This window comes from Nipponia nippon, unplaced genomic scaffold, assembly GCF_047370975.1.
Source record: "Nipponia nippon isolate SJK-2023a ecotype South Korea unplaced genomic scaffold, ASM4737097v1 scaffold_5, whole genome shotgun sequence".
Lineage (NCBI taxonomy): Eukaryota > Metazoa > Chordata > Aves > Pelecaniformes > Threskiornithidae > Nipponia > Nipponia nippon.
The window spans coordinates 10,495,644-10,512,193 of record NW_028262369.1 but is presented as its reverse complement, the minus strand read 5'-3'; the positions used below and the strand labels follow the sequence as shown (position 1 = coordinate 10,512,193).

At 40.6% G+C, this 16,550-nt stretch overlaps 1 protein-coding gene across 2 annotated transcripts in view; it reads right to left on the bottom strand.

Annotated features, from left to right (window-relative positions):
• The window catches only part of CYTH3 (cytohesin 3), a 52,053-nt gene extending 37,833 nt beyond the window's left edge, over nt 1-14,220 (bottom strand). The window contains exon 1 of one of the 2 annotated variants that reach the window (XM_087730870.1): nt 14,059-14,220. In XM_087730870.1, coding sequence (XP_087586996.1) covers nt 14,059-14,089 — 31 coding nt within the window. In that variant the 5' untranslated portion in view covers nt 14,090-14,220. Of the gene's footprint in view, nt 1-12,909; nt 13,108-14,058 lie in introns of those variants that run through there. The other variant, XM_087730872.1, reaches the window with a different exon arrangement.
• Nucleotides 14,221-16,550: the final 2,330 nt, after the last annotated feature.

The following is a 16,550-nucleotide window of genomic DNA, read 5'->3' as shown; positions in this document are numbered from 1 at the left end:
CAATACAGCAGTGAGTACAAAACACCTGGCGAATACCATTCGCCGATAAACTCTTTATCGTTTTAAGTATTTCTCGACCACCGAGAAAAGTGCTTGGTAGTAAAAGTGGTGGTACTATTAAGCATAGATTTTTGTCACCAACAATCATCTAATCCTGACAGCATATACCTAGACAGGCAGCAGTCTACAGTCCACTTCAACGTTATACAAAAACTAGTTCTAAAAGATTCTTCAATTACAGCATCTGTCCTACCATCTCTTCAATGTCTTAATAAATTGGACCTTAAAACTTCGTTGAAGTATTTGAAGCTCGACTGGAACACCCGAGTGCTGTACCCAACTGAAGCTGCAGATGTTTAGCCAGTATCTCTAAATGTCCAGAAGCTAGTTCTGAAAACCTACATTTTGATCCTTTAAAGAAAAAAGCTCAACAAAAATCACGGTTATACAAGTTTTTAATCAGGCTGTTAGATTGCATTAGATCTGACTGCAAGTATTTTATCATGAAAGTTTACAATTGTTAAGACAAATGGAATCATCTAATTTTTCTTTTTCCTGAATTCTTCCACAGTTGTACCTTAAAAAAATGTCTTATCATATGCCAAAGAACCTCAAGGCATAATTAATTACAAACTAACTATCAGTGGAAGTCTAGCCATCCTGCATTATCCTAGCTAAGAACTTATGAAAACAAAATTTTATCATAGATTTTCCATTTTAGATGCCAGATTGGTCACTAATGAAATCTAAAAATATTTTCTACTGATTTAATGATGATGTACATGCTTTCACTCAATACTGCAGCATGTAAGTTTGCATGGCGCACATAATGTGCTCATACTAAATAGATGACGTAGTTTCCATAAGAATTAGTAGCAATGGAAAAAGACAACTTATACAGACCCGCAGAATATAATCACGACATTGTTCATTAATGCCTGCCACCACTGTTAACTCTATTCCAGAAAGTCTCAAGAGGAAGCTAGATATAGTAGCAGAAGCTGATGAACTTCCAGCTGCAAGGGGGTGGGAGGGAAAGGAAGCAGACTGATTAGTTGAATAGATTTATTGTATGCACATATTCTATGTTAAAACCCTGTATCTACTATAACATAAATTTTTTTGAGTCATTTGACTGTTCACAATTCAAATACAGGAAAATGCTATCAGGCTAACATGTGTTTGTTCAGCAGGAAACCCTTTCTTCAAAATGTAAAATGAGGTAGCAAAAAGCCAAAACTTTGCTAGAGTTGTCATACTATTATTTCTCAAATGTGAGAAGGACCTTTTGATGTTCTCCCGTCACATTAGAAAATCATCTCTTAAGTCCACATGAGCTCCAGAGAAAAATACAATGCAGTAACAGCTGAAATGCAGTGTTCTCTCTCTCAAAGATGCAAGACATTATCATACTACTTTCTTCAATTTATCTGGCAGATTTTATTCTCAAGCCATGAATATTTTCTGAATTTTCCTTATATCATGAATACAGCCAAAACATCTTAGAACAAATCTGTAAGCAAAGTTTCTTATTCTAGTTGCTCTATTTTAATGGTCTTTGACATTGGCAGAGTCTACATACAACCAATTTTGCAAAATGCACTGTAAGTTGCCCCACAGTTAAAGAAGACAACTAAACTGAAAGATTCCTTTAGGCTCTTCACAATTCAAATAAATATCATAACCCTTAAAAACTGGGAGAAAAGAACTTTGACTACCATTCTGGCAAAGCAAGGATAAAATGAAGTAGTACTGCTTCTTTAATCACTGCAATGTCAAAAAAAAGAAAAAAGAGGGAAAGCAAATTATTTGCCTTGTATTAATTTATAATACTGTATTAAAAAAGAAGATAAAATAAAAAGAAGATAAAATACAAGAGTGTTTGGGAGAGGAAACAATCTGACCAAAGTCCAAACATAAGTATACAATGTACATCACCCAATGCAGTAATAGAGCAAAATAAGTGTCATCATTCGCCTAATTAAACAGAAGAAGAAGAAACATATGCCAATTTTTAAAAAACCAAATTTGGTTGCAGGTTTATAAAACACATTAACAGTGAATTAATTCAGTCACCATGCAAATAGTATCAACTGTTACTGTCATAGACTGCAGCAGTCCCACCACCTCCGAAACAAAACTTTCTCATTCTTACAATCGGCATTGGTCACCACATTCAAGAACTCCAAAAATTATTACATTTCACATTGCTATATGGACATCATAGATATTTTTGCATTGTAATTGATTTGTGTTAGAAGTGTTTGCCTTCAAAGCACACTGTTTTGTCCACATTTCACTTCCACTTTGAAGTCACAGATCAGCTCCTACTAACTCAGGAAGGAAAATAAATTTTTGTTGTTGTTATGTTCTAGCACTGTGGGGCAAAATGCCAGGCTGTCCGGCAGCCAACAGACTGACCACAAATCCTTCTCCTTTTTTTCTTTGTTTTTTTCCTTTTATTCTTCCCCAATAAAAGAATTAGTATCAACAACTAATTAAGGCACATGGAAAGGAATGCACTAATACTGTCCAGGATTACGCTCGAGACAGTAGTTATGTTTTAAAATTCCTTTCACTGTCACTAGTAATGGAAATAACTTATAGTATTTCAAGCTAGCTCTTCCAGTCAATTAGGACTTCTAACTTGTATACTATTGTTATTAAACTTAAATTAGACTAGCATAATTACAAACTGATTGAGTAACAACATTCAAAATCAAAGACTCGGAGTAATAGTAAAAGAATTCTGAAAATCAGGTAGCCATTTCATGGACTCCCATCAGCAATTTAAGTACAGAAGGAAGATTTGGAAAGGAAACAGAAAGGACATTTCTGCACTGGCATCACTGATCTCAGGTAACTAAGAAACAGGACGACAGGCTGCAATTATAAAGAAACTTGAGAAAATGACCTTTTTAACAAGGAAAAAAACCAAACTGTTTGGGAAAAAAAAAGGATGCATTATTTTGATCATCATCAAGTATTCTCACCATTCCGTATACCTGCTGTATTGCTCACTTACTTTGTTTAATCTCAATCCAAGGCATTGTCTAGAGTTGGAAGCACCAAATATACCAAAAGTAAACCAAACTCTACAGAAAAATATTAGGCTGCTCCCGTCCTTACACACTTAGGCTCTGTAAAACAAAGACTAGCAAAACACAGCGTAAGTTAAATTAGTCAAATCAAAACCATTTTATATACTCCACGTTGTAGCATTACATATTGTACCAATACTTTAAAGAGAGTAAAGACTTCTAACTAAAACCTTGTACTATGAATGAGAAACTGGTATCTTCTTCCATAAGTAATCTAAAAGAACGGCCACCTTCCCACTCCAATCAGCTCACTTCATTTCTGCTTAAAAAATAAACCAAGAACTCTTAGATGACTTGAAGTCTACGGCAAAATCTGAAGGCGTTTAAGTATTTCAGGATGGGATTTATTGCAGAGTTCTGAAATGGATACTCCTAGTTCCTGTTGCTTTTACTGGAATATTTTTATAGAGAGTCACTTTTTTCCCACCCTACCCTTTTCCTTTACTGAATTTCCACACAATAACTTAGATTTGACCATCACCGGACATCTGAACAACAATAAAAAAAGTTACAGCTGGATCCTGTATTAGTCCCAGCTGCACAGGATCTTTGGCTGCCTTCAGAAAACAAGACAGCCAATAGGAAAACAGTAGGAAAACTTCTTTTAGCAGCTTACCTTTGAATAAATTGTTTTTCCATATGCTACTACAACAATCTTACTACTCAATGCAAATTGAAGTTATTCTTCCTATTTTTCACCCCTTCTCTAAAAAAATAAAAATAATAATAATAAAAAAAATTCCTTCTTCAAAAACCTTTACTACAAAATGCCAGAAAATAATCATCTCCATATGGCCTTTCAAGTCTAACATACCACAATGGATATATCTGCCAAGTCCACCCACCCACAGGCTCCATAAACTTTAGAGTATTATTTGTATTTAATTTGGATTACCAATTTCACCCAACCTTGCCCCTTCGTAACACGTTACTTTTTCAGGCTTACAACACAGGTAGAAGATACAAAAGGAAAATAAGCTTTCAGCAAAATAAGAACAATAACATAACGTATACTCTCTTTACTTCGGATATCAGTGAATTCACAGCGGAAGGACTTAAACTAGTCTTCTTGTTATGTTTGCTCTTATAAAATATCACCTAATCTTTTAAAACATTCATGTGATACTATGTCATTTATTGGTACAAGACCAAGGCTAAACATTGCAGACTTTCCAACTTACACTGCACAAAATAAGAGTGAAGAGAGTTACATGTATTTTGATTTTTAAAAAAAACACACTGGCGGTGGGGAAGCTTCCTCTCAGATATTTAAAAAAGAAAGTTACTATATTTAATGCATAAAAATCCACTTTCTATAGCCAAAAAATAATCAACTCCATATGCTCCATTTATCTGTCCTTGCTAAAGCATCTACAGCAAACTGAAATGTCACAAGCTGCCTAGAAAGGCTGACCTCACATATAAATAAGAGATAGGCTTAAGACCCAGTTTGAGATTCCCAGATTACAGAACTAATCAGCAACACTACACGAAGAACAAACTAGTCACATACCTGAAACCTTTTAATCTCTCCCTTCTGTGACTTCAGACAACACAACAGTCATTTCTCTAAACCTTGCCTCTCACTAACCTTGGCTACCAGTTTCAACTTCCACTTAGGAAACAGTTTCTATACAAACTGCAATTCAGGAATAGCAGCACAAATGATAAGAGATGGTGGGAAAACAAGCACAGATATTCTCCTTGTCCCCAGATGAACATTGGGTACTGCTTAAAAATGTTGCGAGTATGATAATTTTAATAACTAAAAGGGTGGTACGGTAGGTCAAAACTGATTTGCAGAAGAGCAAGTTAAATAAAGTTCTAGAAAATAAAACAGTTACTTTTGAGACTATAAACATGTACTTCCATAATACAGACTACCCATTTAGGCATTTACATGACAGATACCACATGCAAAATGAGTTTTCCCCAATTAGTATATACTGGGGTTACAAAACGCAAGACTAAACCAAGGATTACTTCAGCCTGATAGAGGCTGTTGAAGGTATACTCCTGAAATATTAAATGTTTGTTTTGGGTGGGTCACAAACAGAACCCTTTCAGCTAAAAGAAAAAAAGAAAAGAAAAAAGAAATTTAAAAAATTAGAACCAAAAATAAGAAAAAAGTGAAGGGAGAACTGCAAAACAATATATATAGACGCACATTCACCTACCGCACACAATAAAGTCCATAGATCTAATACAACGGATCATCAGCCTGCACGGTTTGTACACAACAGCTCCTGTGCAGGCAATCAGAAACATCTAAGCGCTTTATACGTACAAGAAATGGCTCAGGTCCATTTGGTCTTCTCAAGAAGGACTCAGAATGGTCCTATGCAGGACCAAGCCCCTGTCCTGCACACATCAGGAGTTTCATGGTCAGTGAATGCATTTAACTTGCAAGGCTCTTCCCAAGGAACGGAGTTTCTCCATAACAAAGCCACCATCTCTTCTTACAGCCACTTGGTTAAACCTCAGCTTCCTGGGAAAACTTTCCTCCACATCCCCTAGCTGGCCAGTTGTGAGATACTGAAACAAAAACATGCAGCAGCTTTACAAATTCAAAAATTGCATTTGCAAGCGGTCAAAGTTGTACTCAGACGGAGTACGCAGCCTGGTGGGAAAATTCCTCCTCGGTGTATTAGAATGACTAGGCAGGAAGTTCATTAGCCAAACTTACACGAGCAAGAAAGAAAAAACATGTATTCGGAATCTGACTACTAAATATAAGAAATACTGCTTCAAGCAACAATAATTCCTTATTTTGTCATATTCAATGCAACTACAAATGCCCCTTTTGACAATTCCCCCTCTCTTGTAGTAAGGCAACAGGATCTGTTTATGTCAGAATTTGACCCTACAGACAACACTGCTTAGGAGCTAAACAAGGATCTTACTAAGGAGCTTGGTATCTACAGTACATGAAAGCAAAAACGTAACAGCAAAGAAAGACCCTTGAATACTTGGAATTAAACAAGAAAACATCCTGAATGGTATTTTGCAATATAAATCAGACAGAAAAAAAAAAAGAAAAAAAAAAAAAAGAAGCCCCCAAACCCCACCTCTCCATGCTAGAAGTTACACTGACTATTAATGAGGCGGCTGTATAAAAACGTAGAGGTGACTCATTAAATGACTACATCTCACAGTTCCTCTTAGAGAAAACTGTAAGAGGCAGTTCCCCTACTTGCACGTGCCAATTTTTTCAGCCTTTTTTTGTGCATGCATGTGTGTGAGAATGAGAGTGAGCACAGGAGAGATAGGACACATTTCTTTTCCTACCCATCAACTCCTTCTGCCAAAGTACGCCTAGCGTAGCACTCAATTTCAATCTAATTTGACTGAGGAGCAGATATTCCTACAAGCTGTGTGAGAACCGGTAGCTGGGTAGAAGAGCCACAAAAATTAATTCCCACAGTTATTGTTGAGCCTCTTCCATACCCTGAGAGTCAGCAGACTTGCATTTCATCATTTTCACAGAGCTTTTTTGTTTTGTTAAGAAACTCAAGGTATTTCATCTACAAGAATTTTCTCCTTTTGTTGCAGGACCTGCATCTGCAAAGAACAGCAGCAGCTCCTCAAAATCCAGCTGAGCCCTTGGACATGGTAGTGAAAGCCAGACTGGAAATCAGATTCAACTTTCACAAATGAACTGATCTTCAATTCTTGTTGAAGAATTTTCTTATGGAATTCAGAAGAATTATTACTTAATAGTCTTGCAGTAAAATCTATCCTTGTTGGTACAATTTCCATTGGGTTGCTAAATAACGGTATCAGTTTCACAGTTCTTCCATATACCTGTCATAAGGTAACTATTTCTTTTTATAATAAACAGAACATCTAAAAATGAGGCTAATTAGTAAAACCACGCCAAGAAGCCTGACCTGTTGAAAAATTAGATCAAAGATCTTCAGTGCCCCATAACCTAGATGAGATTCTGATTTAGATTTCGCAAGCTTCCAGCATGCAACATTTCCTGTTAACTCCATGAGATCCTATTGAATTTGTCAAATACTTTTTTCCTAGGAAATACTAGATAATGTTTGTGTTTGCCTTTTAACATGTCAACTTTTATTGGAAAACCTACCCACTTATATCCTACCTATGTATAAGCAGATATCAGAACTTCAATGAAATTGTGGAAGCAGCTATGCACCACTTTATTTTCCTTAAATAAAACTTTATATTACCAAATAATGGGTTTAAAGAACCTCAGAAAGTAATGAAATAAATATGACACAGATGTTCACCAAAAAAAAAAAAAACAAGAATGTTTTTACTTCATAGCAACCAAATAGGTCAAGCCATTTCCTTCTTCAGGCAAATCTCAGAGGACCACAACACACATGGTTTTCTAGTGGATTTGTGTGCCTATCCCACTAAGAGGAAACGCTGCTGTCCAAAAAATTTGCAATACTAAGTTTTCCCATGAAATTGTTGGAATTAAAAGAAGGAAGTCATATGCAATTAAAAGCAATTTGCTAGATGTTAAAGTTATACAAATGGCATAATTAAATACACTTTTAATACCTAAGTCACATACCTTTCCTATACAATATACTGCTTTAAAAGAATGCACAGTGAAGAAGTCAGAAATGCCAACGTTATGACTGTTCACACAATTTTTCCTTTGCTTCTGTAAATCTTAAAAGTAAAATATCACGTTCTTCACTCCCATGGGATTTCTGCCTTACAGTTCTATAAGTTGACAAGTTTTTCTAATAAACCAGCTGCTAAGGACTTATTTTTATCCTCTGTGAACAAAGCACATGGTCAATGTGTCCAAACTCTTCACTAAAATAAGTGCAATCCTTCCGTACATGCTTAAGTACCCATGAACTACAGGGAGACAAAGTGAAGCAGACATCATTTACTATCACTTTACTTGAAAAAGAAGGAAAAAATTCATATATAGATTCATTCAATCACCACAAAACACTATCCTACATGCTGGCTAGTCCCATACAGAAGTCTACAGAAAATGTCACATGTGATCCCATAACCAGATTAAATCTATTTGTGCATTCAAACAGGAACATTAATATTGCATAGGAGAATGTAACTTATTTCATAACTTCGAGATTGCAAAAGTGTTCCAATACCTTTGCATTGCCCTTTTACTGCCATTTTTATTGCAACTTTTCTAGAGACTATTTTTTAAGAAAGAACAAATTACAACATCTAGCTATTTACTTGTCAATAACCAATAACCACTCGGGATGGCAGCACATGTCCACAGACATCAAAAAAAGGCAGCGGGTGGAAACAACATTAAGAGCTCTGTTTTAGAGTCATGAAGTTTAAGATGACAATTATGCAATCTTAAGATGTCAAACAACATTTTAGCTGGGACAGATGGTACTGGATCCAGAGCAAACAATATATACTGTGAGTCATCAGTTTAAATACGATAGTTCAATTTTTATTTGCAAATTTGATTACCCAGAAACAAGATGTAATGAGGAAGAGAGCATTAAACCAAGCACAGGGTCCTGCAAATCTTCACAAAAAGTTGGAAGCAGAAAGATCATCTTCCAAATGAAAAAGCGATTAACAAGATAGGAGGGGAATGAGGAGAGAGCAGTCAAAGCAGCCAAAAAAGAGCAAGGTTTCAAAAAGAAAAGTATAGTAAACAGTACTAGAGGCAGCTGGCAGGACAAAGAGGAGGAAGGGAATGTACTGAGTACAAGGGGTCAGGACAAGTGTGGAAGGGACCTAGAATGAACCTGGAGGAGATACTCTTCAGACAGCGACTGCAAACAACTCATTCAGTGACTTTCAACATGAAAAGGAGATGGGGTGGTAGTTCGAAAAGTAAATGGGGCCAAAGATGGAGTGTAAAAAGAAACAGACTAAAGCATGTTTGCGTTGGGAGGGAAAGGAAGCGAGCAAAAGATAGGAGCAGATAAGATGGAACTACAGTATAAGCAAAACAGTTTAAAGTTTTTAAAACCTTTCTGTTGTACTAGGAAAGGAGAGACTTATAGGACAAAAAGATGGCAAGCAGAAGAAACTGGAGGAAAGCCACAATGTATTTCATTTGTTTTCCCTTGAAAAAGCATTCAAAGTCCTATAAAGAAAGAAGGGGAGGCAATAAATATGATGGAATTGAGAAATTCAATGTGAACTGCAGAATATATCTCAGAAAACAGTGTGCTGTCTTAAGATCCGCAGCCCCTCAACTGGTAAAAGCTCTTATAACTCCATTGATATTAAAAGATTGCAATATCCATTCAGCAACAGTAGCACATGGGGATCCCACTTTCAGGTGGCTATTACTGTGATTCCCAGACATTGTTCTGCGAAGTACACTCTGTTCCTAAAAGTACATCCTACAGCTTTCTTTCCTAGATGTAATAGTACACACAGATATATGTTATAAGCATACCGTTCCACTAAATTCATGGCATGCTTATATTGCTGAGCACAAGTCACCAACTACCATTACATAACAATATGTCAAGTTTGGCAGCTGACAACCTCTGGAAATTTTATCAGCAGAAATTTCACATTTTCTTCCAAGTCACAGCTAAAAATACTGAACATTAGCCTAAGAAAAAACTTAAAAGTGTTACTGCAATAAACAAGCCTATTTTCTGATAATACCAGAAAACTAATATTTACAACATAATTATTAACATTTTACTACGGCATTTTTTATTAGAGTGATAACAGATTAAATGTGGTTTGGGCTAAAAATTAAGATACTACTGAGCTGACAGGTAATCTGTACGAATGTCAGATTAGTTTAGCATGAAGAAATCTTTATTTAGCAAAAAGAGACTTAGCATGAAGCTCTGCCAGCTGATAGCAGTCATATGTATGTCATTTAAGTTTTTGTGCTCTACCTCTGTATCTGCTCTTTTTCTCTCCCTAGAATCAATCTGGGTGGTTAGTCCAACACCCAAGTGCATTTTTATTTTCTTGGCATTTCCCTAGAGTGTTACTTAAAAACTACAAGCCCTCCTCTAAACGACTGTTAAGACAACTTTTTAAAACTACCGGTGCAAGTTATCCACTTTGATGAGTACAGAGTGAAACATATTTAACATTCTTCTGTGTTAAAATGCATTTCTTATTTCATAAGTTTCTTTTATTATAAACAAAACATGCAGATTTAGCCTTAAATGCAGAGCAAATGTCTGTAACCACAAGGAGGCCACATGGACTCTTCTACCTTTAATGTCTACCTTTGAAAGATACTACAGTGTGAAAAGAACAGAAGAGATCAGGCTGCTCGTGTCTAAAAGTGATGTGTATATATGGAATGAATTTTAAAACATTTTTTCTAAGAAAAATCTGTGGGTTTTGTTACATTTAACAGCTTTTACCTATAAATGGATAACTGCTTTGCCCTGCAGAAGAACAGAAGTCATCTTGCTAAATCTGGTTTGGCAGCAAATCCATTCTTCCGAGTCCTGTACTCTGGTCTCTCAGTCTAGCTCCTCGTGAACGGCTGTCTACATAACAGAATCAACGTGCTACCTGGCGCCATTGCTGGCAAGTACGGCCAACAACTAACAGAGCTTGGCAACTTAATTGCTCTCTCACCCTCCAACAAAGCTTCAAAAATCAGAAATAACGCACAGAGTTTGGGGAACAGCAGGGAAAACTCACTGCCATCATTAGTGCTATAATTTTGCCTATTTGTCAAGTAGAAGCAGGCTTTTAACCTTCTGGCATGTCTGTTTAGAGCCCTTAGTAGAGATAGCTTAGAACATACATACAGAAGTTGATAAGCACTTGATCTTGCAGTCTTCTCCTTGGAATGGCACGGAGTTGAATTTGGGGGACTACGAAGCCGCTGCGTGACTAGACTCAAATTCAGAAAAACAAAGAGAAGTACTATTCTGCGCCTCCAGCACAAAGTGACCCACACTGACTCTTTATATATTTCGAAGTTATACAGAAGATTGCTTACTGTTCAGCAGTATGCGATCACACCACCTGCTGCCAACGCACTATTCAGTGTGAGGATCTCAGTCCACTGGTACCACCACCACATGTGTAACAGTAAGCACGTTAAGAAAAGCCTCAGTCAAATCACAAAAGATGCAGTTTTAAACCAAGTGAGGAGAGGGAGGAGGAGAAATTTCCTGGATTAAGTGAACCAGAGAGACATTTTAATCAGAACACAAAAGAAGGTTGAGACAAACACCAACTGACTCGGATCGTATCGCATCAATAATCCATGCACAGAGCCTCTGCTGAAATCAATGGGAGGCTTGTGCGTAAGTGGATTGTATAATATAAACGCATGCCCCTATTTAGGGCTCCACATACAAAAGAGAAAGCAGTACTAAGAACAATTCCCTTAATTAACATTTCTCTTCCATCAAGTGCTTCTAAAATAATAAATCCTGACTTTACATAGCTCTGTTTTCATTCACAGTTTTTACCAGAGGTGGTAAAACAACTGACCTCATTTGACAAATAAGGGAACTGAAGCATAGGATGCAAATTAAACTGAAGAGCAGGGCAGCAGGCAGAACTGAACTGGGAATAGCAGTTTACCTTCTGAATCACAGTTTAATGTCCTAGATATTTAGATGCTTATCTAGTTCAAGTCTCTAATTAGGGTGATTCTGTGCAGCCCTCAAATAATTTTGCATACTTCCTAAAGTACCTGTGCACAGTGATATGCTTCTCTCTCCGAGTTTCCCACTCAATAATGTCAATTTTTTGAGGATGGCAAATGTCCTACAGAGGTTCAGAACACTAGACTGCCCTGGTCAGACTCCCTTGGTACCCCATGAGTCTCACTACTCAGTGACACCGAAGGATTTTAAAACTGGCTATCAAATCCACACTTTCCACATGCTTTCTATTGTTAATAATAATAATAAAAAAAAACTACTTTCAATTCAAAATTCCAATTCATTAGCTGGAAATGACCTAACTAATCCTGGTGTTCCAAACTGACAGCGGTCCATAAGAAAAAGCCAGACTGCATCTCTATTCAAGAAAAAAAGTGCAATACTCACAAGAAGCCAGCATAAAACGTCAAATACACTGATTGCAACAAAATTTCCAGTCTCATTAGTCTACAATTGTTTTACAACAAAGCCAAGTAAGGAGGAACATAAACTATACTGTAATCTGACCCAAAAAAAGCAACATGTTTATTACTGCGATATGAAGTTATAAATAATAGTTTCACTTGCATGCTAGGTGAAAATCTGACTTCCCCTATAGAAACAGCCTTTAGCTAAATATAGACCATCTCCTCCTGAGGTCCTGAATATTCTTCCTCCCATGAAAATCCAACTTTGAAATGCTTAACACCTTATGAAATATTGATTCAGCAATACATCCACTTTCTAGTTTACATCTTGCATGTTATTAAGTACTACATTACACAAGGTTAGTGCCAATAACAAGCATGTTCATTTCCCTTAACTACAGACGCAAGTCCATAATACTGTGAAAATAACATATTTTGAGCTGAATGAGATTTCTGCTCTTTACAATTACAGCGTTCAACTGCTTTGAATAATAATTTTTCAGGACTGGCTTGTTTTGTCTTTTGTTTTCCTTTTTCAGATTTTTTTTTTTTTAAGTTAAGTCTATCACTGATAAAATGAGCAGAAGTGCCTGCTGAGAAATGGCCACATTTCCAGACAACTGCTTGAAGAATTATTTTTCTGATTCATCATCATAGCTTTTTTTTTTTTTTTCCCAAGTTGTCAAAACAAACACCACACCCACTTGATTTCTGAGTTCTCGGTAATTACTTTTAGAATTAGCAAGCACCGTGCAACTATTAATCATAGTTGTAAGGCTTAGCCCTTACTTTATTTACCTATTTAGAAATAAGCCAATGCATTCAAATGCAGTCTGTTTAGCATTTTATTTAAGAGACATCCTCCTCGCTTCGTTCTGTACCACCACCACCAACGCAGACAGTCACAGGGAACATAGGGCAGTGGGTGCAGTCAGTGCCTCTGCCCCAAGGCAGGATCAAGCTACTCCTCAGCCGCCGCAGCCACCATTATCGCTGATGATACACAAGAACTGGTTATTTCAGGCAGCAGCTTTACACACGCACTCACAAAACACGTTATAAATTAAAGGAGGGAAGCGTGTTGCAAGTCTGCAGTGCCTTAAACTGGGACGGTGCGCAAGCCGGTCTCGGAAAGACAAAAATTAAAAATAAAAGCTCCCCCAAGATGCGAGTCCGGATTTCCCAAAAGTAGTATCTGGCAACATCAACGCCGCTGCCTTTAGAAACAGTTCACCTTGTTGAAACTGGATGGACCACCCCGCGATTATCACCGAGCCTCCATTAAGAGGACACACACAAACGGAGCCCTCGCAGAGCTTAATTTTTCTTTTCACTGCTCGCACGCTGCCAGACGCACACTTCTTTCTTTCCCCCCCCCTTCCCCTCTCCCCAGCAGAGGAGCAGCTGCACGCCGGGAGCGCAGCGGTGTGGCGGGGCTGTCACCGCGGCGGGGGGACGGGGGGACGGGGACCCGCCGCCCGCCCTGCCCTGCCCTGCCCTGCCGCCTCCTTCGTGCCCGAACCCCGCCGAGCCGGCGCAAACCCGCCTCACGCCCGCGCCTGACCCTCCCCGGCCGCGGGGCACAGAGCCCCCATTGTGGCCGCCGGGGAAAGGGCCGGCCCCCGCCGCGACGCTCCCCCGCTCCCCGGAGCTCCTCGGTACTCGCTGTTACAGTCGCTCCGCACGGGCTGGCCCCTCAGCGCCCGGGGGGACGCCGGGCAGGACGGGGGCACAGCACCGGCGGGCAGCTCCGGCCGGAGGGGAAGGGCGCGGTGCGGGGCGCGGAGGGGCCGCGGCGGCAGCTGCAAATGTCACGGCCTCAGCGGCGGGCGAGCCGCGCTCCTCCGCTCCGGGAGCGGGGCGCCCCGGCCGCCAGCGCGCCCTCGTCACGCCGGCGGCGGCCAGGTGAGGGGCCGCGTCCCCCCCCGCACAAGCTCCGCCACTCACCGCCGCCACCTCCGCCGCCCTCTTCGTCCATGTTGGGGCCGCAGGCAGGGCGCTCCGCAACGGCCGCGGCTGGGGGAGGCCCGGGGCTCGCTCCGCTCTCTCGGCGCCCCCTCCGCGGCGCTCGGCCCCTCGCCTCCGCTTCTCCGCCTTCTTCTCCGCCACCGCCGCCGCCGCGCTCTGCCGCCGCGCTCCTCTGCCCCGTCCCTCTCCGCCCAGCCCTGCCTCAGCCCCGGCGGCAGCCGCCGCCTCGGCCCAGCCGCCCGCCCCTCTCATGTGACCCGCGGAGGGGGGAAGGCAGGCCCGGCCGGCCCTCCGCCGCCAGCCCCGCCGCCACAGGGTTGCCGGGCACCGCCGCGCTGCCTCCTCCCGTCAGGGGGCGGCCGCTCCCCGGCCGTGCCCTTCGGCAGAGCGGGCCCGGAGCCGGGAGCCTCCCTCCCGCCTCTCCTTTTCGGTGTTCCCTCCCCGGCAGGTTTCGCACGGCGCGGCCTGGCAGCGTTGAAGCCCCTAAAACGACTTCCCCGTGGGCTGTCAGGGGCCGCCGGGGCGGGCAGGGGGTGGCCGTGGCGGGAAGGGGGCGAGGGCGGCGGTCGGGGAGCGGGAGGAGCCGGGGCTGCGGGGAGCAGCCTGAGGCGGTGGCGGGAGGGGCCGAGGGGAGCCGTCGGGTCAGTTGGGTTTCGCGTCGGTCGGGGTTGTCCCTTGGGGCCTGCGGTAGCCAGGAAATGTCTGCGGAGCCGCTGACTGTTTTGGAGGGGTCTAAAGGGAGGGAAAAGAACGGGAGGTGACAGGAGGGCGAGGGCCGAGCTGGCCTGAAGCCGCATCGCGAAGGGGGACAAGGTGGGTTGAAGTCCCCGACAAGGAGCCTGAGGCATGTGATGTTTCTTCATGTTTTCTGCTGATTCTTGCTTGCTCCTTGTTCTTGGGTCCAGTCCGGCGCTGGAGGGGTGCTGGATGCCGCAGGGGTCATGAAGAGCCTTGCGCATAAATGGGACTGTGGCCCGTGTGCGGCGCAGGGTTTTGCAACGGTGTGTATTGTTTGTGTTGGTAACAGAAAGGATGTGCCTGCTTACGGCTCTAGGAGTCAAAGTATCTGTGGGATTTCTTAAGTCCTCAGTAAAGATCTTCAGTGAGATACCACGGGAGTCAGGATATCAGCAGCCTCCAAAGTCTGTAAAGGTAAGCAGAAGTGTGCTGGCACAGACCATTCTTCCTTCCTTCCTTCTGAGGCACCACCCCTCTTTATTTTTTTAAAACCTTTGGTGTCAAAATTTTATTCAGATAGGAAGCTGTGGGAGGAAGGGGTCAGCCAACAGGAAAATATCAGGTTTTTCATTTTCCTCTTGTAGGCTGGCATGGGACAGAGCACCGTCTAGGAAGCTGTGTCAGGAGCGCTCACCTCTTGACACTGCTGCTAATAGGTGGTTATTACAGGCCATTTTGCTGAGAGCTGAGGTTTGGCTCTGACAGCTGCTCTGCCGATAAAGCATTGTACCTCATCTAGAGATCATAAACATCACAAACCTTTAAAATACTCCTCTGTATTTCATATTTTAAATTAAACAGTGTTATAAGTTCAGTAAGTTAGTGTATAAAAAGGATATGATTACATAAAAAAGAACCATTACCTTGGTAAGAGATTTATTTTTAAATGTGTGTCTATAAAGTGCAATTGCAGGATGGTTTTAAAATAAGTCTGAATACAGATGAACTGACAGTGGGCTTTGAATATTTTTGCACACTGAGCAAACTGTTAATTTACATTAGAGGGGAATCTGGTTCATGAGAAAAATTCTAATTTTATAATTGATCACAGATTTTTTGCTTTCATTTCATCTCTGTTGTTTTACACCTTTGTATAAAATATATTCCTTTCTTTTGTTGCTTTTGTTTGTTGGTATCATTTGTTTCCTTCCTTTCTATATTTCAATATAACTTAATATACTTTCGCTATAAGGAAAATTCTAGTGCAAAATAAAAGATAGCCCAATCGCTAATTCTAATAGCGGAGAAGAATGAGCCATGGAGGACGGTCCTCCTCCCACCAATTCAGTGAAAAATTCCTCTTGACTTCATGGAAGCAATACTAGGTTCTAAAATTCTCCAAATCAATAGCAAAGATGATAAAAATGATTTTGCGGTGCAAGCAAGATATGAAAAAAAGTCTGTCCTATTTATAAGTGATCAGTTGGGGTATTTTATATAAACTTCATGGTGAAATCAGACAATTCCAAACTTGTGAGATAAGCAAAATGTTCGTTATTGTAACTTCATTATTAACTTGAGCAAACAGTTAAATTTTAAGTATTTTGCATTATTGAATATGTAGCTTACTCTGTTGTAATTTTGAAATATGTGTCATTCAATACCCTCTCAAGGAAAATCTGTTCTTTCCAGTCGCGTTTTAGTTAATTCATTGCTTATTAATGACACACAGTACAAAGGAGTATTGAAATTATAGTGTCTTCTTCAAGGCTGTCTCTGAAATGATGGCAGAT